This window comes from Dermacentor variabilis, chromosome 2, assembly GCF_050947875.1.
Source record: "Dermacentor variabilis isolate Ectoservices chromosome 2, ASM5094787v1, whole genome shotgun sequence".
Taxonomy (NCBI): domain Eukaryota; kingdom Metazoa; phylum Arthropoda; class Arachnida; order Ixodida; family Ixodidae; genus Dermacentor; species Dermacentor variabilis.
The window spans coordinates 46,760,685-46,784,640 of NC_134569.1; the positions used below are offsets into that span (position 1 = coordinate 46,760,685).

The 23,956-nt window shown below is 49.7% G+C and overlaps 1 protein-coding gene across 4 annotated transcripts in view; it reads right to left on the reverse strand.

The window, feature by feature from the left end:
• The window catches only part of LOC142571774 (uncharacterized), a 112,716-nt gene that overhangs the window by 63,835 nt on the left and 24,925 nt on the right, over window positions 1-23,956 (reverse strand). The window contains exons 2-5 of one of the 4 annotated variants that reach the window (XM_075680371.1): window positions 6,395-6,707; window positions 2,676-2,755; window positions 2,279-2,354; window positions 1,185-1,343 (exon numbers count right to left, since the gene is read on the reverse strand). In XM_075680371.1, coding sequence (XP_075536486.1) covers window positions 1,185-1,343; window positions 2,279-2,354; window positions 2,676-2,755; window positions 6,395-6,620 — 541 coding nt within the window. In that variant the 5' untranslated portion in view covers window positions 6,621-6,707. Of the gene's footprint in view, window positions 1-1,184; window positions 1,344-2,278; window positions 2,355-2,675; window positions 2,756-6,394; window positions 7,300-23,956 lie in introns of those variants that run through there. The other 3 variants (XM_075680370.1, XM_075680369.1, XM_075680372.1) reach the window with 3 other exon arrangements.

A 23,956-nucleotide genomic window follows, 5' to 3' on the forward strand; every position in this document is an offset into this window, starting at 1 on the left:
TGTGCAAGGTCGAGCTACTCGTCCTTGAGGGTCCCACTGGAATAAGATATTCTGCCGAAGAAGCGTAGTCGAAAAATACGTACAGGCGCAAGAGCCAGATCGTGTCAACCAATACTTTCGTCTTATCCCGCAATCGCTTAAATTACGTCAGCAGCCAGAAAGAATAAACTGGTTGTTGCGAATTCCAAAGGTGTTTGACCTATGCATGAGCTATCGCAAGGTGTACTTTCTCGTGCCATTTCCTTTAGTCTTCTACGAGAAAGCGATGGCCGGTAATGGGATCCCATAAGTTTACTTATCGCACCGTTCGAGTGCATCCGCTTTAAAAGCTGGTCGCCGCTGGTGATCAATATTTTTTGGAAGCTGCCGTCAAGGACGACGACACGGTGCCGGTCCAGCAATGGCGCGAGCCGGCGAGACACAGCTGTCATACAGTCAGACTGACAGAGACTCGGTGCTGACCGGAAGCACGCAAAACACGAAATAGCGGTCACTCGCCGCGTCAGAATGTAACGCGAGACGTTTCGGCACAAGTCGGTTTCTTCGGTGACAACGTGCAACGCGAAACGTAGACTGGGTCACGCTCGCCCCCTGAGAACCCGAGCTAGTTCCTTATGAGTGTGACGTATTTTACCACTTTTTCTGTACGGTCGAAAGGCAGTGCTGACAACTAAATTCATAGGGAGGAGCAACAGCTTCTCTCACACTTATGTTCATTTTCGGAAAGTCTCATGTCCCCTAGTGGCGAGGGGTAGATAGAGACCACTTAACGAAAACAATACGTTCAAGTTTTATAGGATATACGCAGAATAAGCGAGCTACGCTGGGATGCACAAATATTGTCGAAATTGCAGTTAAATACGAAACAAACAGTTACTTCCGCAAATGAAGTAATTCTTCCAACGTTATTGGTGTTCTTCGGTCGACATCAGAATGCGCTGAAAAAATCTAGGTGTTTCGGAAACCAGCAAATATTCCTTCAGGCGAACAAGGTTTGTAGCGCCAAGAGGTGTCCGTACTTACGTTACCACGCTTTATTTAACGCAGTCGGTGGCCTCAGGCTCACCTTTTTGTGTGTGTGTGTGTGTGTGTGTGTGCGTGTGTGTGTGTGCGTGTGCGTGTGACCGTAGCAGGTCACTGGTAATAATTGTCGACTACCCGCGTAGAGGAAGCGTGCAACTTGCCGAATCGAAAGGCCCACAACTGGGAAGAGGATCCTCGCAGGTCCTGGTATCCGCCGAACACGTGCATGGCGCCGTTGTACACCACGCTCGTGTGGCCCCGGCGGCCAGTGGGGCGCTGGCGCTCGCCGCCTCCCGGGTGCTTGCGCCACGTGCAACTTCCTGCGCCAGCGAGGAGGGCGTGGGTCGCAGAAGGGCGCTCGACGTCGCTAGGTGCGGTACGCGACAGAGCTCGCCTTTGCCTTTGCCGATGACTTAGGACCGCGCGAAGTTTCGATCGCAGGCGTAGGCTATCTTAAGAGATAGTCGGTTACTCTTGACTTTGTTAAAGCAGCGCGCGAGAAAAAGCCAATGAAAGACACAAGACGAGGGCGGGCACTAGGCTATTACCAGCGTAGTTCTACACCTCGCATCTGTCCTTATCTTTCTGCGTCAACGTTTCGTTAATTAAATTTTGGAAGCACGCTACTTTGACTAACTCAGCAATTTCGATATGCCGCCTCTTTTAAACACTTATGGTGCATTATAGAGACGTTGTAAACTTTAACTCAGTAATTGAAAGTCCTGGAATAGAAATTGAAATTATTACTAACTGACATGTTAACTACTGACTACATGCAACCCGCGTGATAACCTTTAAGTTCATCCAATACCTTTCATTATCTATTTCTTCGCTACTGTATTTATTGCAAGTATTCTTATACTCGACACACGTTTTTTATGATGATATGATAAGACATATACGTACGATATATGTTATGATAGGAGGTCCCCCTTTAACAGCTGCAGCAAGAGACGTCCTTTCGAAACACCTCGTTACATCCACACACGCATATATCCATGCGTGTACCTCCACAGTCCAACAAATGAGGTAAAAGTACTCCCACTCGACCCTAGATGAACGCACATTCCTGTTGGCGGTCTATTGGCTATACGAAATATTAGAGTACAAAGCCTATCCGGCAGTAAAGACAATGTAATTGCTCTTCATCGAGGAGGGCCGAAACAGCGACACGTTGTTACAGAGCATATTGTTTTCCCCAGAGGTTTTTCCATCGCCTCTAAGTCTCCTAACGCGGTAGTCGGCGGTTACTCACCTGTATCGAATATCCAGAGCGGCGTCTCGCCCGTCGACGCGAAGCCAACTTCGCCGCCGAACACGTACAACTTTCCCTGCGGAAAGAGAAGGTCATTGTGAATCACTTCCAAGCGTAAATGACGCGAATTCGCATCTTAAGTTCGCGTTTGTCGTCTCTTCTGCTTGGAAAGGTTATCTAAAGAAATAAAGGCAAGAGAAAGAAATGAACTACACAAAGAAAATGTGAAGACAGCTCTTGCGTGCCAGTGTCCCTTCTATCCGTTCACGAGCAAGTGTTGCTCTGCAAACGTCAGCACCGCTCTGGTCAGGAGCTTTTCAATACGTATCGGGTAAAGAAGAGGCATCACTGCGAGCTGAAGTTTCACGGTGAAAGAAGAGGCAGCACGAGGGCTCACCTTCCACGACACGACGGTGTGTTCCTGCAGGCAGGGCGGTCGGCTTCCCCGGCAGCGTAACTCCTCCCAACGGCTTTGCACTGAGGGGGAGAGAGAAAGGAAGTTTCAGACAGGGGGAAGGGCGCACAACGATTGTCGTAGCATGGCACGACGCACGAACTATCACGATGCAAAGTCTTCGACCACTATACATGTATTCTTCGGCGACAAAAAGCCACTGGCAACAATACCAAGCTCACCCGGAGCGTTTTACATAAGCCGGCGAAAAGTGAAAGCCCCCAGGGGCCACCGAGGAAGGATTTACAAGGTTTCCATTCCAGACCAAAGGTTTCGTTACCTTTGTGTGTTCGGCGTGAGCTCGAGCTTTCTATGACACGCTGTTCTACTCCTTTAAATTCTACTCTACTCCTTTAAAATAAAACGAAAAAGTAACGCGTTCGGCACACCTAGCGTTGCAGTGGGTGGCGTTTAACGGTCCTCCTGAAAAATCCTCTCGAGCATCTCTGTGCGCTAGCCAGCGCAGGTTGGCTCGGCAAAGATGCAGTGCGGTGCGGTGCACTGTCAAAAGGTAGACATGAGTGTAGAAGATTTGCGATTTTTCTTTTCTTCTGGCAACTGCACTACCACCTGGATTTGCAGCAGATGACGTGTGATTGGCGGCGCTGGCACCGTCCTAAAGGCTTTCAAAGTGCATAAACACAGCTTCAGCTGGCGCTTGCAGCTAAGGCACGGAGCAAGAATACTTCTTTCTCCGCGAGCTAGGGTACCAGAAAAGCGAGAGCCGCACGTTAGCGTGACGATGACCCTTCTTTACAAGTGCTCATCTTTTTAACAGTGAACCGCATTGTATACGTACCTCAGTGTCGTGCCAGTTATTCCAATTTAAAAAGAAGCTAACAAAACACTTTATAAGAACACAAATGCGCATCGTCACGCGTTCGCGTCGTCACGCCGTCTGCAAAACCACGTCGTCTGCTTTGTCGTTAGAATTTTGGTTCGTCCTTCTCATTTTTGCCGCTTTCACTTTCATACAGCTCTCGGCTCATTTTTGTCTTCAGTTCTATACTTCGCCCACAGGGCGCCTCTACGTATCTCTCTCTCTCTCTCTCTCTCTCTCTCTCTCTCTCTCTCTCTCTCTCTATCGCGGACCACACGCTTTCTCTCTCGGCCTTTTTATCCGCGCTCGGGCCACGGATCTCTAGGCTCGCTCGCTCGCTTCGTCGCTTCTGAGCCGCCGGCCTGCAAATTCCTTGTGCGGTACCCCGGGCTTTCTGCCCTAGATGCTTTCCACGCCCGCCGCCCGCTTCGTTTTGTTGCTTAGCGTGGAACGCAAACTCTGTTTTATTGGTCCGGCGCCAGGCAATATATTTCTGCGGCCACGGAGTTCGGTCCCTCGAGATGCCCGCGATGGAGTCCCGGAGGAGCTCCCTTATCCGCTTCTTCCTTTTCCCGCTTGCGGAAGCTGTCAGCCGGGAGACCTTTCGCAGCGCGTCGCATTTTAGAGCAAGCGGAGAATTTACTGCGGACTGCCTGTGGGAGTCTGCACTCGCGTTCTTTGTACAGCATCCTGCAGTCTTTGCTTTCTGGTTACGGTCCTTCCGCGACGCGCATCGACTTTGTGCACTTCGGCAAGCATTTAGTGGGAACGGAGATGCAGACAGTGTAGACGAAACGTTCAGACTGTACGCATAGCCTCGTGCACAACGCGTTCTAAATCAATTGACCACACGCATGGACCGCATTTCCGCTGCTTCTTGAACTTTATGCGAGACAGAGGTGCAACAGCGCTCCCATCTCTCTCTCTCTCTCTCAAACAAACAAACAAACACACATACGTACGCAGGCACACAAATGAATTGCAGATGATTATGACGTTAAAAAAAAACCACGCGGCTCTCGATATATAGTGAATCATCGAATGACGGAATCTCATATTGGTACCGCATGACAGCTTTCGTGTTTTCTTTTTCTTCTTCCTCTTTACTGTGCCTAGAGCGCAGCCGTCCGCGGCCAAGCTCTGACATGGCGCCAGGGTGTCTCGGTCCCAAACGAGAAAATCAGTCAAAAAATACCCAAACGCAGCTAAAAGCTAACGACTTTCGCCTGATATAAAAAAAAGGAAAAAGAGAAGGTTGCAAGAAGGGTAGCCAAATAGCGACTAAATGACTGACACGGCAACGCAGAAGATTCCGTTTTCTCAATGCGTACTGCATAATAATCTCCCCCTATGTAATGCCCTCTGTACCTTTAGGGTACTGAAACAAATAAATAAGATATGAGACACACGCAGGAAAGACGACTTACAGAGTGCACGCTACTGTCACAGTAACAAAACACGGTTGTTTATGCAAGGAAAAGAAAAGAAGGCGCTAGTCGGAGATCTCCTGTTGCAAGATTTTTGTTTGTGTTCTTTCGTCTTCGTCTTTATTACTACTATCCTCTCATTTTTTTTTTTTTTTTTTGCTGTTCTCAGGGTGAACATGATTACAAACTCACTCTGTGCACGCGACCGTTTCTTTCTTCTCCTGCACTCTGATTCACTGTCACAAAGCCATCAACGTGCGCGTGCGCCATCACCTTCAGCGCGCTTTGTTTCTCGCTCGATGCACTTTCGGTAAGATATATACGCCGAGACGTGCGTTAAACGTAGGCCTGCGTGACTGCTTCAGCGGTGGGGGAAAGCGGCCCAATCTTGGACTTCCCTGTGCCATCAGCAGCGATTCGTCGCAGTGACATGCGAGTACATTAGTGCGCATATAGTACGGCTGCGATAAGCCATCGTCGCTCGCGGTCAATCGACCCGCGAGAGTACAGCGAACCGACTGAGCGCGTCGCACGGACCTGAGTGGAGCGGGCGACAATGGCCGGCGCTTGTGGTCTCGCGTGCAGGCAGGTGCGCAGCTGCGTGAGCGGTCATTGGACAGCGCGGCCGTCGGCCCAAACGACGCGATAACGGGAATGCGCCAGCCCGCTAAGCGAATGGAGAACATTATACGCTCCCGCTAATGACGTCGGTGGACGTTGCCCCCCGCGAGAGTTGCAAACGGCGACTGTTGTTTCTCCCCGTTTCCTCGCACGACTTCGAAGGTTTCGACCAACGACAGGCTCTGTACACTCAGTGGACCCTGCACCAGTCGCGCAAGTGCCGAACGGTACAGGAAATAGTTACAGCTCCTCTCACTCGCTCTCTTCTTGTCACCTCTTCTTTTTTTTTTTTTGGTAGCGCAACGCCATAGCCACTATCTTAGTACGGCTTGTTGTTGTTGTTGTAATGCCCTTGCAAGCTAGCCCAAGCAGTCGACTTTCTTCTATAGTGGAAGTTGTATATAATTACATATGCTTTAGAGCAATAACGTCTCGCTCCCCTGTAAAATGTCAGGAAACGAGGCTTTTACAACCCCCCTCCCCCCCCCCATTTCTGCGCACATAAGCGGAAAGAGTCGCTCCCTCGAAGAAATCCTACAACGTATATACTTGAGCTGTTTCCGCTTACGATGAGGAGAACAAATCTAGGATGATGACGTAGAACAAATGCTTCCTATTTGGTTACACGCCCGGCACATGTTTCAGTCGTCGATAGATAGTGTCACAGAGTGTAGAGTTTAAGAAACAGGCGCACCTAAAGTTACTGGAGGCCTTAGGTGCTGCATACAGCGTAACTCGGGCATAGTAATTCGGGCTTCGTGCGCGCGCGCCCACAGATGCAGTCGGGGACGTACCGGGGTCGAACCTCCAGAGGTCCTTGAGCGGCAGGTTCGCCGAGCGACCGGCCAGCAGGTAGAAGCAGCCGTCCTGCGAGATGCACATGGCGTGCTTGGAACGCGAGCTCGGCGCGGGCGACTCCTTGGCGCCGGCGTCGGGCGCCGAGACCTCGCCGTTCGCCACGTCGCCGCCGCCGCCGCCGTCGGGGGCCGCCGCGCTGGACAGCTGCACCTGCGCCCACATGCTGACCACGAGGTCACGCGTCGACGACGCCGTCGTGGCCCGGATGCCGCGGTCGTCCCCCGCCCGCGGAGAGGGCGACACGGACGGCTGCTGCGAGGAAAGAAAGAACCGGGTGAATCAGCGGAAAACAAGAAGGGTCCACGTTCAACAGAGCATACATCGTTTCAATCTGATCCATATGTAAAGACTACAGGTGACAATGATGGGCGTCTTCAGCTACATAGCATATCGAACGCATTAATAACGATACCGGGTGAGTCTGACCATAAGGTTTTCTTCCTCCAGCGTCACCATTATAAGTTAACTGCAGTGTACCGCCATGCCGACGCGAATTGCGAGAGGCGATGCCCATCGCCTTTCGTAAAGCGAGTGACTGTATTTGAGAAAAGGAGTGTAATTTACTAAACTGAAATGGGTCGTGCTCGATTCTATCTCTTTCTCATACTTCGAAGAAAAGGCCATGATTGTTCAAATGGAAATACGGCAGATCTCTTTTCCAAGCCGCTGCAAAGCGTGCGACAACAGAGGAAGGAATCCACTCGACATGTGACGGGCAGGCGTAGCGCTCTGCCAAAAAATGTACCCGTGTACTGGCACCAGTTTCAATTCGCTCCGCTTCTTTCATTGAATTAATCCCTCGCCCATTTGGCTAGCTTCGCTGTAAGGCGATATGCAATGACGTGCAATAGAAAAATTAGTTTTTCCACGGCTCAACAATGACCCATTGAAATAAAAAAAAAGAAAGGCAGCGCAAATTAAAGTGACGATAGGGCACGAGGAATGGCACGTGACGCAAGTGCAGACTTTCCCCAGTCTGACTGGCACCAGACCTGGATGATAACCAGCGCTCGTCAGCCATCGCACATTGCTCACGCGCAGCTTGCCAGAGGCCGTGTCACGGCCCTTTCATGTTCAAATTGCACGCGCTGTTTTAGTAACAAACACGTGGTAAAATACAGCCACAAGGCTATCAGCTCTTGCGCTAAGTCTGTTTCCCGCATCCTAAAACAGCCGTCTATTCGTCAACAAACGAGCGCGCGTCGCACCCCAAGTCATTAAGCCGAACAGCATCACAGGCATGCGTATACTAACGGTCAGGGAAGAACGACCAGGCCCACACGGTGGTCATCCAAAATGGAAACGCCCCGCCGCTGTGACAGCACAAACCACGAGGAAAAACGCCTGGGGCACAAACCACGCCAGGCGGTGGACATGTCCCGCAGTGCTCGGAGAACGGGCCAGCCGGGTACGAAAAGAAAGTGCCCTCGGGGGCGCGCAGCGGGTCGCTGCACGCGGAACACAGATTAATACAAGCAGGACGCAAACAAACAGTCGCACCGCTCACAGCCAACGCTCGCGAAAAAGACACTCAACAAACGTTCGCTTGTCTGGTATCCTCCTCCCTCACCCTCCACTTCGCCCCGCTGGCGCCACTGGCAGAAACGCAATTACGTCATTCCGACGGCGACGCCAGGCCCAAGCCCGAACGCTGCGAATCCTCCCCGGCTTTCATCTCTCATTGGCGCCCGAGAAGGCCGACAGCCAACGCTCATTAGCCGCCGCATATTGCTCCCCCGCGCCTACGCGAACCGGACAGGGGCACACGAAAGTAAGCGCGGGCGCGCGTAAATGAAGCATGCGTGCAAGAAAGCGACGCCGGAAGGAAGCCAAATGGCGCGCAGGTGCGACACCTACACTACTTGCTCGATAGCCACCAGTTCTTCCTGTTCCTTCCAGGGTTACAAATCTCTTCCTGTTCCGTCTTTGCCTTCCTCATTTCTTTCCTTGCGCGCACACTGCGTGCATGCGTCTCTCTCTCTCTCTCTCTCTCTCTCTCTCTCTCTCTCTCTCTCTCTCTCTCTCTCTCTCTCCGTGCGTGCGTGCGTGTGCGTACGTACGGACTCCTGTGCGAGAGTGTATGCACCTCTGCGAGTTAGTTTCTGTGCGTGTGTGCGCTTTCCATCGAGAAAGGGGCATCAAGAGTTGGCCTGGGACACATCGGTCTTTCTTAGCCGCGCCGCCCTCAATATAGAAGACGGCATAAGAGGGGAAAAACAAAGAAAGAGAAGATTCCCGATATCTGGTCGCCAAAGGAGAACCAACCAAACACCGCGTGAAACGGCAGACCTGCAGCAAAGGCGAAAAGGAGCAGAGAAAAAAAAAAAGCGGAATCGAAGGAACCGGTCGTGGCCTTTTCCCTCCACCATCGGTCAGAGACTTTCCCCTACCTGCTTTCCCCATCGTTCCACATTCCCGTTTCCCATTTGGCGGCCTGTCTTCAGGTAAGATGGGGTGCAGGCTTGCTCTGCCACTACTGCGGCGAGCACCGAGTCCCATAAAATGGTAATTTGGCGCCAAAGTGTTTCGCGGACTAATCTGGCGGAAACGTTTTCCTCGCGAACTCTTTTTCCTTCTCTCAGTTCTGCATCGTTTATTATTATTATTACGCTGTTTCATTGCGTCGATACCGTTCTCCTGGTTGTTCGTATAATTAGAGAGGCATCAAACGGTATAATCACGAACTCAAAGCTTCGTTTGCGTTAATGATGCCTTTGTGCAAAATGGCAGTGCCCGTCTGACCGTTTTTTTTTTTGTTAATCTCGCTAGAGGGGGAGCTTTAGCATGCGAAATGCGGTTCGTAAAGCTTTCTTGAGTTACGTGTTGTAACTCATTACGTGTTGCCGTTTTAGCAGGCGGCGGATATGGCATCACGTTCAGTCGAGCCTTATAATAAAGCTTTCCTCGATACAACGAAGCTTGCTTCCTCACACCAACATCCAACTGCAAAAACTAACAAGGAGAAAAAGAGAGATACCGAGAAAAAGAGAAGCCTTACACGACCAAAATAAATGGACCGAAAGTCTTGCAAAACTTCGACCAGCTGACGTCTTTCCTAGTATATTCAATATTCAGGTGGACAGTCAATCATTCTTCAAACGATCTTGAACTGAATATATATTTTTCTTTAGACACTTACCATATTATACCAAACCAGAAAATTCATACAAAGAATCACACTCCAGAAGAAACCTATGAAAAGTTAGTTAAATATTATTAGCCTTCTTTTTCATAAGAACTGCAATTTGTTCACAAATACATCGCTGGTATTGTATATCGGTTGTATCTTTGTTACATCTGAGGTGCCTGTTTTGCGAGAAACGTCTGTTTTAGTACATTTACCTCGCCTTAATTATTGTAATCTTTGTCACGTTTTTATTTATTATTCGAAGGCTCTTGCTTTCTACTGTTCTTACCTTAAAGTAATTTGGTATCCGTGTAGTGATAGCTTGTTTCGCGAGGTGCTGTTACCTCACAGAAATTCATTACGGCGCTGTGGGACCAGTCAAGTTGTTCTAAAAAGCTTTTTTCACAATCTTTCAATCTGTATCCAGTACAAAATCAAAACAAACATTGATTTAATTCGATTTTACTTAGCTAGGCCGGATTCTCTGGCGACAAGGCATCTCGGAAGAATGTGCCAGACGCAAAAAAGAAGAAAAGAAAGAGGAGAGAAAGAAATTCAAGAAGAAATGAAGCAAGAGAAGTTAGAAATGGCTATTCCCTGTTACGTAATGCCTCCTAGCCTTTCAGGCTAGAATAAATGAAGTGAAATGAAATAAATTTTAAACTTTAGTCTTTCCTTTCCTCCCTCCATCTCCTGCCCGCACAGTAAGTTTAGTAACAAAACAGTCAGAAACCGCAAGTTCATGCTTTCAGTGCCAGCAATACTCAATAAACTGTGCATGCGACTCATTTGCATTCTCCCTGTCAGAGCTGTCTTACAACAAAGTGTGCATGCAGAAAAATGCATTCTGCATTATAAAAGCTATTTAGGATAAGAGGAGGTACATTCCGCACTCTCCCTTTTTTTATCTATCAGCTGAACCTAAGAGGCGAAATTTAGCGGATTATTTTTGTTTTAATACACCGGGCAGTTTGCGGACGGTTACGCAGTTCAGATAAAAATGCATTTCTTCTTCGTCAAGTTTTCTTCCCCGCAATACTAGTCTTTATGCTGAAAAGCACGCTTTACAGGACAGCGTTAAAAAAAAAAAAACTGGAATTGCAGGCTGTATTCGGCTGAATAAACTTACACCATAGCAAACTGACTGCTAGACGTTTGCATAACGAATATACCAAGTGCTTTTTTTATCTTGACCAAATTTTTAGAAACTGCCTGTGGCACATAACACTATTATAACCCTTGAGCTAAATAACTCGATGAGGCGACCATTACTTCTACGAGAAATCAAAATACGTAATTGAACGAATAAAATAATTAAACTAATTAAATTTGACTTCATTAGCTTGTGGCGCAAATTTCAAATTACCACTTGTATCCGGTGAGTTCACAAGGCGTATCCACTTGGAACGAATCCTCCGGACTACACCAGCTCGGTCATATTAATTTTCAAAGTGGCCGACGAAATGCATAGACGCGCCAGTTATATTTCTGCTTCAATGCATGAAACAGCGTTTTCTTAAAAAGAAGTAAGTGGAACAACAATGCATTCTCTCCGCAAATTTCACAGCGCATGTCGCTTAACCGGTGGCATCCTCATACTTCATTCCATGTGTACGTGCCTCGAGAACTCGCTAGCTACGTGCTAGTAGATTGAAATGTGTGCCGTGAAGTAATTAATTAAAAAGTTAAATAGTGTAAATATGTTAAATATTCAATTAGCGATATTGATTTTTTATAGTAATAAAGGTCGCCTGATCTAGTAATTTAACTCAAGGCTTATACTTGTGCTGTCTGCCACAGGAATTCTTTTAAGAATTTGGTACTGCTGAAAAAAAAAAGGACACCCGATGTATGCCTAATGTAATAGATACAAAGTTCATGCTGCATCAGGTGAAAATTAGGAGTGTGGCGTTGAAGAGGGGCAACGTGTACATTTCACAAGGAAGGAGTAGACAGGAAGCTAGCTGGCTTCAGTCGCCATACAAATTTATCAAAACTCTCTACCTCTTTTACAACCAAAGAAAAGGCTCTTATGAGAAAGAAAACAAAAACAAAATAAGGTATGGAGACGGCATAAAAACGCTAAAAGACATAAGGCATAACACAAAGTTAGAATGCACTATATAGGGGGAGTGGGTCCAGCGCGGGCCCCCCGCTAAGGCTTTTCGTATTGAAAGGTTGGTGGCGCCACCATCGCCTTCACCTCAACGGGCAGCCCCGCGCACCGGCCGGACGCATGTCGCGTCGGAGACCCTACCGCAGCTGCATGGAGCATTGAGAGGCGTTTCACTCTGCTGCACCTAGTTTCGATACTCGGTGATGGAAACAGTGATCTTATTCTCCACCGACATGTAGTAAATAAAGTGGAGAAAGAGCGACGGAAACGATGCAGACGACGCAACAACTGCGTCGAGCAGACGACAGCTACTCGGCCCGTGAGTTCGCCTCAGCCAATGGGCGCTGCCGAAACAGCCGGAGCTTCAGGATAAGGCGACTGCAGCGCCGACGCAACTTCAGCGTTTTTTGCATCAATCTCGGCGCTTGCCAAGGCGTCCGCTGGACCCACTGCCCAAATCTAGTACACTCTACACAAAGTCTGCGGGAGAATGTTCAAAAAAGAATACGATATAGCCTCTCTTAACGGAGAAGAGACGAGGAAGATTGGCTGAATGATTGATAAGATTTATCATCACTGATGGAACGCAACGGCTGCAGGAGACCTAATAGAGAGTTCCAATGCTCGCCACATGCACAAACAGGTTTCCCGCGCAACCGCCATAGCGGCGAGTTCTGAGAGAATTTCCCAGCTGTTGTTTAATAACTCACAAACAAATGGAATGATAGGCCGCAATATAACCGGCTATATCAAAACAGAGTGAAAAAAAAAAAACTGAAGCTACACTTTTTCCCATAACTACGCCAAACAGGTACTACAAACACACGAAACTATCTTTTCATTTATTTATTTATTTATTTATTTATTTAGAAACCTGCATCGCCCAAATGGGCATTATTGTAAGGGTGTTGAAACAAGATCCACAATCAATAAGAAAGCAGACAGGCACCAGCCGTCACTTGAACTTTCAACTAAAGCATACATCTTGCAAGCAAGAGGACAACATATTTTCGGGAACATCAACAACATTCGGATCCGGCTGATTCCACTCGTGAATCGTAAAAGGAATGTAAAATGTAAAAATACATAAATAAATAAATAAATAAATAAAATCTGGCGAACAGTCTCGTACGCACCCGCGCTAAGTAAACGTCCACTGTCCACCAAGCGAACTTTCCATCTAGCTTTTTTTTTTTTTTTGCAAACTCTGGAGCGCCTTTTTCTCCCTGGCTATCAACAGAAGTACCGTAATCTAATGACGGAAGTGGCAAGTTGTTCGATTCCGCGCCCAACATTCGCGGCGCCCGTTCTCTAGATGCGGAAAGCAAGCTCGCACTTCGCGTGTCGGTGACGAGAAACACGCCTCGCAGCGGGCACCTTTCGGCACGCCTTTGTGGTCGATAGCAACCGTGCCGGCTCCTTCGGCGTTTTTGTGCTTTTTTTTTTTGTCCCACACACAGTCGTTTCCCGCACCAAGAGCGTACAACAAGACGTCGGACGCGAAGAAAGTCACGCGCGGAGCTGACCGTATCTCGCCGCGCTGCGCAGCTATAGGATAAACGAGGGCTCGTTTATTCCGCGGCCTGCCCAAAAGAACAAACGATGCCCGCGAAGCAGGGCATAAATGCGCCGCCCGCAGAGGCGCCGTGGTTCCGAAGGAAATAATGACGAGGAACCCGCCGCGCCGCGTATATCGTGCCCCGCAAAGAGCCAGAATCGGACAGGCGCAGCGGACGCTAGAGTGATGTCAAGTATACGCAACAACTAACGGCTGCGCATTTCCACGGTGAGTACCGCCTTCACTCGTGTATGGCCCGCTTTCCTGTGAGATCTGACTTTGTAGCATTTAGCAGTTGCACTAGGTGGGCATGGAACAGTCCCTGCTATTCCTTAACTTCTCACACCACGTTGCTGGCTTATGTAAGAATGTCTTTTGCACCGCGACGCCGCTCGGCAAGTTCCGTTCAGCAAACTTTCTCTGCGTTCGGTAAAGCAGGCGAGAGATGCGCCTGATGTGTCCACGTAATTGCTATCGCAATAAAAGGGCATTCGCATTAGCGCTTGAACACAAATTTCAGGGACGGCGAAGAAGGACGCTGAATATAGAATAATACTCTAGCAGCTCACCACTGGTCACATCATTCTGTGCATAAATGAATCACCACATGCGCTGTCCCCGTAGGTAGTAAGCCGGACTCACGTAACACCTGCAACTCGTCAAGATTTCGAAAAAAAAAAAAGAGAGAGGTGCCGGGTTTACACGAGTAAATGCGGTACTCCCCAACACCACACGCATGCACCCGCCGCTACCTTCAGCGTCGTCTGTCCCAGCAGCGCAGGGGGCGCACAAAACGGCCGCTCTACGGCAGAAACGAAGGCAACAGAGTCGAGCCGAAAAAGCAATCGGCGTTAAGTGACTCGCCAGCGGAAGCGGCCTGGGAGGGGAGAACGATGCTCTCTGTGGCGGGCGCGAGGCCCACGACACTTGCGACGTCGTGTATCACGTGCGAAGCTGTGGCGAAAATAAGCAAGCGAAGAAGCGAACCGAAGCAACGCCCGCTCTCCCGGTCCGGCAGGCGCCGTATGTCATACCACAAGTACAGGCGTACTTGCGGCCATCTTATGTGGAAATGGAATGAATGCTACATGAAAATAAGGAAACGTGTCAAACGAGAGTGACGCACGATCATAGTGTGGTGAAAACGGACAACACCGCAGCAACCTTCCAGAAAAGTGAATTCGATATTTTTTTCCCCATTTTCTGCTGACAACTCTACAAGCAGAGCCCAATTCCGCTTATCCTGGCTGAGATTTCGCTTTTCCCTGCCTGAGATACTTATAGGAAACACAGTGTTAGACTCGTATTCTTTACTAATGCGTTGTGCCGTCTGCGTCGACGGTGTTGACACTCTTAGTGAAGACAAACAACCACGCAGTCAAAGCACACTAACCAAAATTGCGTAAATTCCGCATTCTGGTCGCAAAAGGCAGGCTTCCGGATATGCCTCGATTCGACAAAACTAATCAAGCTGCAATGTGTGGGCGGTTGAAATCGGACTGCTGGAAACCATCGATATCGCGAATCGAAAAGATACATACGTGCTCGCACGTGTAAATTTGATTCGTTACGTCGTATCGTCCGATCGCGTCCCACGAACGCATCCTTTCGGTTTCTCCGCGCTACTTTCGTTTCATTTATCGCATTCGGCTCCGTACGTCTTGCTTGACATTTATCCGCCTTTGTCCCGTCCTTTCGGCCATTTCGAAGGCAAAGCTCCCGCGCTCGCTTTGGGCACGCTTCTGATTGATGGAGGGATATCGGAATCAGAAGAAGCGAAACGGCTATGTGGTCTTTTTCGGCAGGAGACCCCGTATCGGCGGCGCGAAACATTGCTCATAGCGACGCTCATCGCTCACTCCGAAGTCTTCTCCCAGCCTGAGTGAGAGAGGCGGCCAGACAGACACGGAGGACGAGGGCAAGACGCAAGGCGCCCTCAAAGTAGTGTGCCCTTCCCGCAGGAACGCAACTGCGTCCAGAAGCAGCAGAAGCAGCAGCATTCCGTGCTCAGGAGCTGAGATGAATGGTGCCGCCGCCGCACTGTCGGGAGCGTATACTCTCTGCCTCCGATATCCCCACGGCCTAGTATAGTAGTCCACGATGAGAGCCACAGCTGCTATCCTCTCCCTGGCTGCGACCAGATCCGAAACGTTGCGCGCCTTCCTAGGCACACCGAATACCCACGCGGCTGCATCACCGCACTGCACGGGAAGAGAAAGAGGAGAGAGGGAAAATAGGGAGAGAGAAATATACAGGCGCCCCCTGCCACGTTCATTGCCTTATTATTTTCCTCGAAAGAGATGGCTGGCGTCAGAATCCCTGCGACCAGTTCAGCTGGTACTCCTCCTGGCTGCTCCTGATCCCGTAATACGGCGCGCATGATCCCGTGTCCCCCCCCCCCCCCCCCACCCCAACCCCCGCCCTCCCTTTCCGTAATAACTGAGCGCAGCAATAACCGAACGAGCAGGAGTCGCGGAATCACACGAATTTATCTCTCGCTCCACACGCCCCACCATGAAGAGGAAGGTCTTTGGCATGTTCCCGTCCGTCTTGAAAGCGCGGCTGGAGAAACTACGCGAACCAGAGTCACAGGCGCTTATATTGGGCCTCTGACTTCTCCCGCCGCTGATTCGTTCCATCGAGACCACAGTAGCGAATGAAAAAGGGAGCCAAGTGGCAAAGCCCCGAAGCAAAGCCAGCCACATTACTTGCTTCAAAGACCCTGCAAAACGCCGGCCATGATCGTTTATGCACATACAAACCCCAATAACGCGAGTAATGTGATGAAAATATGATGTTGCTGCATCGATGCCGTGATTACACCATAAAATGCAATGTTAGTGGCCAAGTGCCGTCTAGTCACATTCGAGAGGACTTAAAGAGTTCCAAGATAAAACGAAGAGTAAGGGTATGAAACCAGATACCGAGAGGGACAATGAGGAGCGCTGCATCGCAAGCTAAGCTTAACATTCAATTTCTACAGCAGATTCCCTCGGATTTGCGTACATCAAACAAAGCGACGAGGGAGAAATAGAGTGAGATAGAAGTGGTCAACTGTGACACGTTAAACTGAAAAAAAGAAAATACACTCATTAATGTTTCACTCATAAAGAATTATTACAACGCTGTATTAGGAAGCTCTCGGGTGCGTCACGTTGCGTCCTTCTGCCAGTGGCGGCACGCTAGAACAAAGATCGGAACCAGGGCGGCCTCCACTGCGTCCACATTCCAGGACGGCCTCCGTGCTGTCTCTGCCCGATGTCGCAAAATAAATGCAATATCGCATTCAAATGTCCACTTCTTCTAGATGCATAACGGAAAGAGAAGTAACCTCGCCTCGCTGCCACGGCTAGCGCGGCCAGACTTCCCCAATCTTGCGTCTATTCTTGGCGTGAGCGTTGCGCAATGTAGCGGGAACCACGGGACGGCGCGCCTCAGCGCGAGAGGTGGAGAAATGAGCGGACGGAGCAACGCGTCTCCCCCAGCCACCGACGTTTCAACAATGGCGTGTAGACGAAGCCAGAGAGAAAAAAAAACTGGCTACTATTCGCGAAAGATAAAAGGAAGAGAAAGCATTCCCAATTCTTCTCAACCGAAGCCCCAGCGCAGGCGCGAAAGAGCCAGCATACGGCGAGAGAAGGACACACGCGGTGCGAAGAGTAGAGTCGAGGCAGGGTCCTCGGGAGAAGAAAGAAAGGGAAGCCGCACAACACGGCGGCGGCGTGCTGCTGATGACACGAGACGTCGCCGGACGACCAAGAAAGAAGGGGCCGCCCGACGACAACGACTCATCGCTCCCGAAAGCTACCGCCGCCGATCCCACTCTCCCAACCTTCGCTGCTCGCTCCTCTCAACTCCGCGTCATCCCCGACTCCCCATCGGTGCGGGGAAAAGGAAGACGCGGAGGGAAAGACGCTGCTCCCCTGACCGCGTCTGGCTTCTTTATCCCTGCGCTGAGCCCGCGCGGGGCCTCCTTTTCCTGCCCGCTCGCCTCTCGCATGCAGTTGACTCCCCAAGGGAGCATAGAGGAAGGCGAGTCGGCTTACGGCGCCTCAGCCCGCGATGAGCAGGGGGGCCAAGAAGGAACCGTAGTCGTATCGTCCCTTCTGACACATAAACGCAATGCCCGTTCACGTGCCGTGGCAACTGCGCTGGGGACAGAGCGCGAGAAATGCGACCATCCACCAACGAGTCGCGAAAAGCAATACGACCGGGGCGCGCAGGATGCAGGGTATACAGGAGGGGGAGATCGGCGTCAGTCATATGCGCCCTCCTAATAGGAGCAAGCCGTCGCCCACAACGGACGTGTATATACTCGTATATCTCTCTCTTCTTTCTATCCTGCAGCCGTCGTTCCCGAGCAGAAAAGAAAGAGGCAAATCGAACAACGCAACAAGCAGATTGAAAACGAACCAGAGCACAGGGGAATTCACAGCCAAATAAAAACAGATGTCAAGTGCTAAGGATACAAGGGTCCGTATACAGTGCAAACTCGGCGACGGTGGAGGTTTGCTTTCTTTTTTTCTTCTTCGGAGCCATTGTCTCGCTTTCTTGCTCATTTTGTTCTTTTCTCGCAATAGACAGGGTCGCGACGCGATTGCTCAGGCAAGGAGGCAAAAAAAAATAGGAAAAGAGAGATCGTCTTCCCTCGCTGGTTCTTCTCTTTCTTTCTTTCTTTTTTTATCGTCCCCGAGGCGGTGAACCAAAAGGGTGTTTCTGCTAAGCGCAGTCGTGCATGCGAAGCGAGGCCCAAGCCCTAGCTACTACGGAAGAAGACGAGTTCGACGATGTGGAATGTAGCTGGGCTCGCATTAAGGGAACGAACCATTTCTAATGCGTGTGCACTACTCCGCGCAAAGAAGCGAAGGAGCACGCGAAGGAAGGCCAATCTCATCAGCCCGCATGATACAAAGTTTCGAAACGTGAGCTTGCTTGCAGCGCGTTCAAAGTTTTAAAGTTCACTGTAGGATTTGTCTACCCTCCTTTACTTCTACCCCCGTTCCGGGTGGCAGACTTGCATCTAGCTAGTTAACCCTTGCTGCCTTTTACTCTTGTCTCTCAATTTACATTGCAGTAAAAGCTATATTTTTATTAAGAGGCTTACAGTGTATTAACGCTTACACGCACAGAGAAATAAGTGCGCAGACAATTCGCAGACACAAACATGAAATATACGAATCTTTTCAGTGAAACTAACCAGTAAACTGCGCTAGTTGGGCGCATTGCAACAGAAAACAAAACCAACAGATGAAACGCACCACGATTGAAGAGAATAAATAAAACATTAATTTTTGGGTTTTACTTCGCAAAACCGCGATCTGACTATGAGGTCTACGGAGCTCGTTTCATTACCTGGGGCTCTTTAACGTGCACCCAATGCGCGGCACGCGAGTGGAATGCGGTCACCAAGGCTGGAGTCGAGCCCGCGACCTCGAGCTGTGCTATCACCGCGGGTGATCGATAGAAGCGAAGCCTGTGTCTCGCGACCTCTCCTTCGCATCTCGTTTGTCCCCTCCTGTTTGAAACAAGTGGCCCGAGAGCATTAAAATTGTAGCCTCAGCTCCAAGAAGCACTCTGACTTTAGATTCGAAGCCCTACAGCACAAAACCAAACGACATCCACGACGCGCTTTATTGGCCTGCAGCTAGCACTAAGTTACGCGAACAGGGCTCGACTTCGAGCATTTACGGGACTGACTGTCACGCGTTTCACAAGTTACCAATTTTCCGGGGCATAAAACTCAGCGCAGCGGCATATACAATTATAACAGAAGGCTAAATTCCATAACCAAATGAAGCAAATACATAAGCTCGCCAATGTCAACATCGTTATAATCAACCATGACTCTACCTTCTTTGTTTTTCTTCTAGCACGAGAAGGTGGAATGCTTCCACCCGATCACAAAACTTCGAGCCTGCAGAATTGCGGCCCTCGATGTATACACCGTGTGATGTCTAACTCATTCCTCTAAGGCCGCTTAACACTGCACATACGTTAGTTCTTCTTTAGGCCGCCCTCCACTGTAGTTCGCTGGACTAACGTTGCCTCATGGCAGTTTTCAGTGACCTACACTCCGTTCGGCTGTACTAAACCAAACGATATATTGAGTTTCGTTGAACGTTGTACGTGCGCAGACAAAGTGGTCGCAGAAGAAAGGTCGAGACAAAACAAGTACTGTAAGTAATTATATGTTACTCGGGTTTGCAGCACTACAGAACGGCAGCAGCATCCCCCCAAGGAAGGCAGTGAGAACTCACCAGCTGGCCCAGTGCACTGGTCACGCAGTGCGAATGATTGCCGTACAGTGGCACTGTGCGCGCCGTAGCGGCACACACAGCGAGAAAGCCGCGAGAGAAAGCGTTGCTAAGAGGGACGAAAGTAAAATAGTGGGTTAGAGGAGGAGGGGGAGGGTTGCTGAGAAGCAGAGTCCCAGACAAGGCTGTTTCCTCGAACAAGCGACGATATCTCGGACACGGCGGCCGGGGGCTCGCGAGTCGCTGATGCACGCACGCGGAATCGATTGAGCTCCGGACCAAGTCGGCAACATCTTCCGCGATTCGGAAACCCGTGGCGGCGGCAGCAGCGGAGAACTAGATTATTGAACCCCTCGCATCTTCTTCTCGCTCTTTTTTTTGTTCGTTCACCTCTTCTTCTTCGGTAGTCGCCGTTTCACTTTCTTTCGCGGCGCCACGACGCCGCACACACAGACACACGCGCGCGCGTACGCTCTGCCGCCTGTCTCGGCAGCTGCGTCTCCAATGGCCACTGCACAACCTCCCCCCCACTCCCGTCGTCCCAAATCTCCTCCAGCTCCCGCAAGTCCCACCTCGCCCCCTCCCCCTCCCCCCCCCACCCCCGGCTGCCGGGCGATACATGATTTGTCTTGCGTCTTCCGAGGTGCCGCCGCCACGGCTCACTCTTTCGAAGCAAGCCGCCGCGCACGTCTCCTCCCGGGGTTTTTCGCTGCCGGCCGCAAATCCGCGGTTCCTTGTAGTATACACGTACGGCGCGCATCCCACCAGCCACCGTTGGGACCCAATGGTGCCATTGCGAAGAAAGGAAGCAAAAAAATAGTAAGAAGAAGAAGGTGAATGAATGAACGTAAATCAGGAAATATGGCGCTGCGATTGATTTCGTTCCGCAGACAGCGGTAGAGGAGGCGGAAACGTGCCGGGGAGATGAAGACGTACGAAGCCCACCAGGTGCTCGGTACGCAAGTGCGATGTGCTGTACTACAACATACGCAGACAGCTGTGTGCCGCCCCGAGTCGAGTGAATCCTCTGCTGCTACCCACTCCCCTCCACTCCCCAACACACCCCCTCCCGCTATCTTCGCCGCTCGACGTTGAAGCCGCACCGGAAAGCACGCCTTTCCTTGTTCTTTCCTGCATGTTTGATTCGCGAAGCGGCCGGAGGCGAAGGGAGTATATTACAGCGGCGCATGCCGGCTCGCATTTGCACGCTCGACTCGGCTTTTTTCTCTTCACTTCCTTGCTTTTCACCGTAAATCCATGGCTGCAAGGAAAACGCGCTTTGTTTTTTGTTTTTTTCTCTCTATTCTTTCTGGCGCCGTTCTTTCGCATCTTGTCCCCTCTGTCGGAACAGATTACAATCTTGTCATGAGAAAGCGACAGTGACACGGCGAAAAGTGAAAAGGGAGAACGCTTGGAAATTCAATATTTAATATTTCGTCGACGAAGACTGGTAGGTTTAAGATGAGCTTCCTTGCTTCTTTTCTTGGCAGAATATTCGTGATGCTGCGATATCCCGTAAACGTACTTTTCTTTACGGAGACAAAAGTGTATGCGAAGTAAGAGTTCCTCTAATCGATTTGCTGTCTTCTGTCGCTGTCGTCCTTGACGCTCAGAACGCGATATGACGGCACAGAACTTACAGTGCGTAGTCACGGAAATCGCAGCTGAGAGGTTAGACGCGTTATTTCCAATGATTTTCAGCAAGTGTCGAGGCTCAGTGCGGAAGAACAATGTTTATGACAGGAAACACGGATGATCACAGGAGCGTTTTCTAGAGCACCGCAGTAATCGGCATATATTCAGTAATTAAAATTTTCGAATGTACGATAATCATAAATGAATCAAAACACTGTGAGTGCGATTCCAGAGGGCCGACGTAATCTCCGGGGGGCAAAGAGGGGAGCAATCACGTGGAGACCCAGTACGTAAGACTGAAACGCCTTTGAGGAATTTGACTTAATGCATCTTTCTGGCGGCAGGCAAACTTCGCGTTTGTACACAAAGGTGTCGCCTCACAGCGCAGCGACGGAAGAAGGCGAAAGAAAGTCAACAGGTAAATCGTAAGGGATGACGAGGTTTGCTACCCTACACTGGGGGCGGATGAGGTATAAAAATTAAAAGCGAACAGGGAAAGCACAGCAGCACATATTACAAGTAAACATTAAATTGCTCTCGATCATTCGCCCTTCACCCCCATTGGTCCATTTTCAGCATTTGCGTTACCAATGGCATGCGGATCAATGCCTTTCATGTCAGTGGGAGGTTGCGTTGACCAGGTTTCGACGTAGAGGCCCATCCTTAAAATGTTACCAAAATCGGTTATGACCCTTCGATTTCTAACCTTCGCTTCTTTTGTGATGAAGAATAAAACAACTGAATTTACCATTTCCTACTCCGTTGCCGCAGTTTCGCCTCCAAACGCAAAAGTTTCCTTGAACTTCATCTCTGTCATCTTCTGTCATGTTGCGTTTACATTAAATGTCCCAAACTTATTATCCTTCGAATTTGTAGAGTCTGGCCGCAGGGCAATTCACACTGCGCTTCATAAACATCGATCAGGTTACGCCGGTTGGATAGACGTCTCTGCTGTGATTTGTATCATATCTCATTTTAACTGTTATTATTAAACCCCGGCATAATTCCTCATCATATACTAACTATTATTTTTACCTTCATTATAAGTCCCCATGCAAGTATACTTATTTTATTGCTTCTTCCAAATTTTACTATTAATAGCTACAAATTTAATACGTAGTTGAGTGGCAAATACTAATCGTGAGTAGTGCCACGATGGAAACAATCAACGCCAACATACGTCAGCGCTAAATGCGTCTACGTAAATTTGTTGCACAACAATGCTTCCGTCATCCCCAATTCTGCCACGACAGCTGAACTCGATAGTACAGCACTAAATTTCAAAAGTAGGAAGCGGGTAAACAAGAGGAGCAGGCGAATGCACTCAGCAAGCACTCCATTTCGCCCTCTTAACCACCGCTCTTAACAATATCCCACGAAGGGAAGCCACCGCAAACTTATTACAACGTATTCGCCTTGCGCTCCGCGATAATACAAGTCATTATAACTTTTCGCAATCGTTCAAATCACGCCTATAAGCTCATTCGTGCACGTCGCTCAAAGAGGATGACTGCCACTTACGCTTGCACATAAAGTGGCGGCAAGCCGTCGCGTATTTGCGATATCCCGCCCTTGCGCTTGTCTACAAAGGGCGACGCTATTCTGCCGCGTGCTTTGATCGCCACTGTCTGGGAGCCTTCGTCGAGCCTTCGTTGGCGCCACTGATTCGCTGACTAAAGACACATCTTGTACAGAGACAATGCACTTGACCGTCTGTTCCACGCTTCCTACCCCATAATTTTTTTTTACTTTTTTTTTTTGCGCGCTCCCAGCTCGTACGATTTATCGGAGCTACAACTTCATCCCCCCCGCATGAGCGGCCTCGCGGATACTGTAAGCAGGTCCGTACGCAGATTTCCACAGAAGCTCCGAGCAAAGTCTGCCGGAGATTGCCGAGAGAAGTCCAGCGAAGCTAATTTGAAAGCCGGCGCGGCGCCCGAGTTTAAAGTCAGTTAGCAAAGCGTCGAGTAATCGTCGAGTAACTTTCAGGCCGGGAAAGTTCCCAGCGTATACAGCGGATATCGAAACCGGACCCTTAGATTGCGAGAACCTCTATACGACTTGCCCCTAGGGCAGGCAGGGCTAACGTGGAGTATGGAGCGAGCGGAGATCCCGGGCGGAGATTAGAGGGTGCACTCGAGCATGCTCGCAGGGAGGGGTGGTAAATGGCTCGAGAAAAGCCGAAGAGAGCGAGAGAGAGAGATAGGGAAGTTGCGGAGCAACCAGCACTGACGCCGTTGCCACACGTACTACAGCCTTGTGGTGATGGAAGCGACGACGCACACGCTACCACAGCCGGCTGCCGGTCTCAAATTGGAAATATAGTATTCACTATGAAGTGTCGGCTGCCATATTGTATGCGGAATTCCTATCACACAGGCCACACACGCACAGGCGCCTGTGGTGCTACAGAACAAATAAAACGAAATTCGTCCATATGTCCCGATGGCAGTCATCTGATACACTTGCTTGTCGTACAATGTAGAATGCCGGGACGGGCAGATGGGTGCCATCATATGGTGGCCTGTGAAAACAACAGTGTTACAATGTTACGTTTAAAAAAATATGTTTATAAGCTTTAAAGTCCAAAGAACTCATGGGTTAAAGACGCCGTGGCGGGAAGCTCCGGTTTAAAATTGATACACGAGCTTTTTTTTTTTTTTGCATTCCGCCACTTCAAAGTGCATTGCTACGCATGCTGTCAGGCTGCTTCCGCGCCAGAGCCTCGTCAACACGGCGCCAGACGCACTGCATAAGCACCCATCGCTGAAAGCCTTTGCTCAATAAAGCGGTAAAGAAAACGTAATT